General features: G+C 44.8%; 1 protein-coding gene across 1 annotated transcript in view; it reads right to left on the bottom strand.

The window, feature by feature from the left end:
* Positions 1–2,781, bottom strand: part of EMWEY_00055100 (hypothetical protein, conserved) — a gene marked incomplete at both ends in the record, with an annotated part of 4,266 nt that extends 1,485 nt beyond the window's left edge. The window contains 2 exons of the mRNA XM_013480192.1: positions 1–1,967; positions 2,283–2,781. The exon at positions 1–1,967 is cut by the window's left edge and continues 97 nt beyond it. Of these exons, the coding sequence (XP_013335646.1) occupies positions 1–1,967; positions 2,283–2,781 (2,466 nt within the window). The remainder of the gene's footprint in view (positions 1,968–2,282) is intronic.
* Positions 2,782–5,000: the final 2,219 nt, after the last annotated feature.

Genomic DNA, 5,000 nt, shown 5'->3' with positions numbered 1-5,000 from the left:
GCATGTCTTAGTAGAGTTAATAACAGTAAAAGGATCAGTAGATAGAGGACAGCAAACAGTTTGTGTACTCCCTCCCCTTATATATTCCCTGTCGCTGCATGCAGCACGGGCATGCGACTGCTGCTGTTGCTGCTGTTGCTGCTGTTGCTGCTGCTGCTGTTGGAGGAGAGGGAGGCCCCATGCAGCAGCAGAAATCTCCTGAGGACTGCACAAGAGAGGCAAACAGGGGGGCCTCTCAGCAGCAGCAGCAGCAGCAGCAGCACAACCTAGGAGGGAACGACCGCAGGAGGGGCCCCCTTGGCAGGGCCTCTTTGCCCTTATTCCCTCTGTAAGAAGAGCAGCAGCGGATTCTCCCTCAAAGGGGGCCCCCGAGGGCCCCCTTACTCCCATTCCTCTCTTAGCTACACCTTGACGAGGTCTCCTACGGGAGGCCTTAGGGGGTACAGCAGAGGCACTGGCCTTTGCATTTGCACCCTCTATAAAATCTGCTGCTGCTGCTGCTGCTGCTGCTGTTCCTGCAGCTGTATCTGCTGCTGCTGCCACTGCTGCTTCTGCTGCAGTTGTTGTTGTTAGTCCTTTACTCGGGTCTCCTGTTGCTGCTGCTGGTGCATGTGAGTAGTTGGCTTCCGCATCATTGTTTTCGTTACCTGCAGCAGCAGGAGCAGCTGCTGCAGCAGCAGCTGCTGCTGTTCCTTGCCCTTCCCTCCCTCCCCCATCTCGGGTGTACGTACACCTGACTTTTTTTTGTTCGCTTTCCCTTAAGAAATCAACAAAGCCATCTACCTCATCAATATAATCTAAATATTTGCCAACTGCTGGCTGCAGCGCAGCAGTTGCTGCCTCTAATAGAGACCCTCTAGGCGTCATAACAAAGTCCGTAGGAGGGGCCCCAAGGGCCCCAGGGGCCCCAGGGGCACGGGGGGACCCTCTTGCATTCTCAGTATCTAGGGGCCCCACAGCCTCCGATTTGCAAAGGGGAATGCTGCCTCCTGCTGCTGCATGCGTTGTGGGTACCCCTGTAGATACTCCATAGACTGGGGTCCCCCATCTGGGGCTTTGTGACCCCCGTGCTGCTGCTCTAGCAGCAGCAGGGTTTGCTGCATTTGCTGCATTTGCTGCATTTGTTGTATTTACTGCATTTACTGCATTTGCTGCATTTGCTGCATTTGCTGAATATGCTACATTTGCTGCATTTGCTGCATTTGTTGCAGTTGCTGCAGTTGCTGCAGTTGCTGCAGTTGCTGCAGTTGCTGCAGTTGCTGCAGGGTCCTGCAGGAGATCTATGAGGGCCTGCACGTCTGCACTAGTTAGGGTCTGCAGCTTGAGGGCCCGCAGCAGCAGCTGCTGCAGCAATTCGTATTCTTCTTCCTCTGTTAATAGCTGCTCCTCTAGATGCCTCTTCTCTGCTGCTACGAAGCAACGCATGCGTTCTGCTGCCGCTGATTCAAGTCTTGCTGCTGCAGCTAACAGTACACCACGTACTAATCGGTGCAAAGAAGAACCAACGGACCAGTCAACACCGCCACCACCTGCTGCTGTTCCTGCTGCTGCTGCTGCTGTTCCTGCTGCTGCTGCTACTGTTCCTGCTGCTGGTGGTGGTGGTGCTGCTGCTGCTGCAGCTGCTACAGATGCTGTAACTGCTGCTGCGGTTGGGGCTCCCGCTCCTGCTGCTGCTGCTGCTAGGGTAATGGGGAAAGATCTGCATGCGGCACTGTCAGCCTCCTGGCTGCTGCATGCTTTCCTTCCTGCTGCAGCACATGACGTCTTTCCCCTCTGGCGGGTTGGCTCTACGGTAGGGGGGGCCCCACTACCTCCGCATGCAAGACGGGGGGAACTCCCCTCAAGCATCTGCTGCTGCTGCTGCTGCTGCTGATGCTGATGCTGCTGCTGCTGCTTACCCTCGGTTTCACGTGGGGGCCCCTGAGGAACCCGGGGAGACCCCTGGGGGGCCCCTACGCTGTACCCTCCTGATGTAACCAACGCAGCAACGGAACCTGCAAAACGAGACCCTGGGCTACCATGGGGTCCCCTGAAGCTACACTGGGGGCCCCCCGAGCTACATTGGGGGCCCCCTGAGCTACATTGGGGGGCCCCTGAGCTACATTGCTGGGCCCCTGTATTGGGTTTGTTTGTTTGTGTCGTACGAGGAGAGGGAGTAAATGTTTTTTCTCTGTTTGTTTTATCAAGAGTTGTACTTGAAGGAAGATAAACAAGTTCTTTTATTAAGGGTATTCCTTCTGAACACGAGGGCACTAGTTGGGGGCCCCCGGGGGCCCCCATACCCTCACTGAGGTGACTCTGGGTACCCGTGGGTGATGCTGAACGATCAGCATCCGAATAGACACATTGCTTCTGCTTCAACAAGTAGAGCTGTTGCTGCAGTTGCTGCTGCTGCAGTTGCTGCTGCGGTTGCTGCTGTTGCTGTTGCTGCTGCTGCTGCTGAGGGTGTTGCGGGTGAGGCCACAGGAACTGCTGCTCCTCCCGCTGGTCTTGCTGCAGCTGCTGCTGGCTGTGTTGCTGAGTCGGATACAAGGAGCTTCCTGCTGCTGGTGCTGCTGCTGCAGATGACATGCCTTCTTCTTGCACCGTGCTGCTGCAGTTGCTTGGGGGATTCACAAGATGTTGCAGGGGCCCTCGCTGCTCCCCTTCAAGGGGAGCAGTGGTAGCTTGGGGTCCCCTAATAGGTGCCTGTACAGCTGATTGAGGAGGTAAGACTTGTGATTCATAAGAAGGAAGCTTAGTTGATTGTCTTGTTAAGGGGAAGCCGCATGTATCAACCATTGTTATGGGACTTGCCGGTGTATGAGGTGTCTACTTACTACCTGCACACCTGGCGGCTATGGGTATAGCAGAGGCGGCAAAAAGGGAACAAAATACAAACCCCGTGGCTTCCTCTGCTTCTAAAGAGCAGAAGATATAAATAATATATTTATAAATTTAAATAGGAAGAAGAGAAGGCTGTTGATGGGAAACTCGATATACACATGAGAGCGGGCTGGCCTCACCGCTCGTGACCACCACCGACAGATGGTCTACATAAAAGCCATTTTACATGAATAAAACGGCAAAAATATATTAATTAACAATTAGTAATGCAAACAAAAGGAAATTATCATTGGAAGTATAAATACTCCTTAGGACAAAGGGTGCAACGGGTGGTCATGGGTTTGTGTCTCGGGGTTACCCATGCACATATCCTGTTGGCTACTCCTTTTTATAGGGGCAGTCTGAGGATAATCATACCTTATTTTATTTGAATTTGAGGAAAGAAAGTTGAATTTAGTCATTAAAATAAATAAAAAATAACAGAATGATGAAAATGATGGTGGCATCGCGAGCAACACCCCCTTCGCACCGTCGTTGCTGCAACCCGCCTCGATGGTGGTGGCACAGCAGGAGTAGCAATTTGGGCAAAAGTAATGCACTTCTTTATATTCTTTTTTAAGGAAGAAATTAAAATATAAACTTTTAATCATAAAAGAACAAAAAATTCAAAGTTTCATACATAAACTGATGGCTTTCTTGTGGCGGCGCGGGGCCTGCGCACTCGTGCACGCCGTTGCTCGGCTCGGTTGTATAGTAAGGGAAGAAAGAGGTGAATATACCGGCTAAAAACAGAGAAAAAAGAAGTTAATAAATGTAAATGTATATAAAATAGTAAAAAACATTCGCTTTCGTGAATTTTATTGGTTGTTTTTTTTCTGCTGTTTATTGCTCTGTGGACATCTGGTGTGCATCTGGAGACGAAAGGAGGAAAAGACCGATTCAGTACAATCTTCCCCATTTGTTGTTTCTTCTTGTTTGCTTTTTATTTATTTATTTTTATTTATTTAAAATATAATGCCTTATTTAAATAAAGAAGAAGAAGATTGTTATATTCATATACAACGGCAAAGAAGACGGGCTGATGCTGCAGCTGATGCTGCTGCTGCTGCAGCTCTTTGCAGAAGCTGCTGCAAAAAGGACCGAAACTTGCACCAGACAATTAATAAAAAAAAGAAATTAATTCCTATTTACTTATTTATTTATTATTAATTATATGTATATTTTCCCTTTTTATTATTTAATTAGTAGCTTATTGAGCAGTATAAATCGATTGCCTCTACCTCCTCCCGTATACTGTTTTCTTATCCATTATATGTTGACGGTCTGCACCGCTGGCGAGACACAGTTATTTATACAAATAAATAAATAATAATTAATATATATTATTTTAATTATTTAATTATTAATTATAATTAAAGAAAAAAGAATATAATTAGTCGTTTTATATTTCTTTGCATGCGCACTTCCTCCCTCTATTCATATATATAAAGAGGAAAAAGTTTCCTCCTCTATTGCCTATTCCTGCTCCTTCTTTTCCCTTAATTACCCAGAAAAAAGGTTTATAAATGTTCCTTTTTCCCTTAATTACCCATTTTAATGGATAATATATCAATAAAACAATTAAAAAATGTATTTTTATCTATTTTCCTCCTCCCCTTATTATAAGGCATTATTGCTTTCCTTATTAGGCCAGTAACAACAATAAGAAAAGCAAGGGTAAATAAAAGAATAAAAATATTTAATAAATAAAATAAATAAAATAAATGAATAAAATAAATAAAACAAAATAAATAAAATAAAAGAATAAATAAATTCTTCTTGTCTTTTAATTAAATATTAATATAATTAATTCTTAATAGGCAAGAAGTATTCAATTTGTATTATAGGAAAGAAAAAGAGTTGTAGTTCTTCTTTCTTAGTAAAACAAATATTATTATTTATTATTTATTTATTTATTTATTTATTTACTTACTTACTTACTTAGTTATTCTTATTCTTATTCTTATTCTTATTCATATACTGTTTATAATGTTATGCGTACCTTCTGCTGCATGCACAAAAAAAAAGAAATAAAAAAAAAGAATAAAAAAATAAATATAAAAGCTAAAGCCCTTTTGCGGTGTATAGACAGATGTATAATTGTTTATTATATGCTATATATATATATATTATAT

The sequence above is a fragment of the Eimeria maxima genome, genomic scaffold, assembly GCF_000499605.1.
Source record: "Eimeria maxima Weybridge genomic scaffold, Emw_scaff1719, whole genome shotgun sequence".
In the NCBI taxonomy this organism is placed as follows: Eukaryota; Apicomplexa; class Conoidasida; order Eucoccidiorida; family Eimeriidae; genus Eimeria; species Eimeria maxima.
Note: the sequence above shows the minus strand (reverse complement) of the source record. Positions and strands in the feature narration are given on the sequence as shown.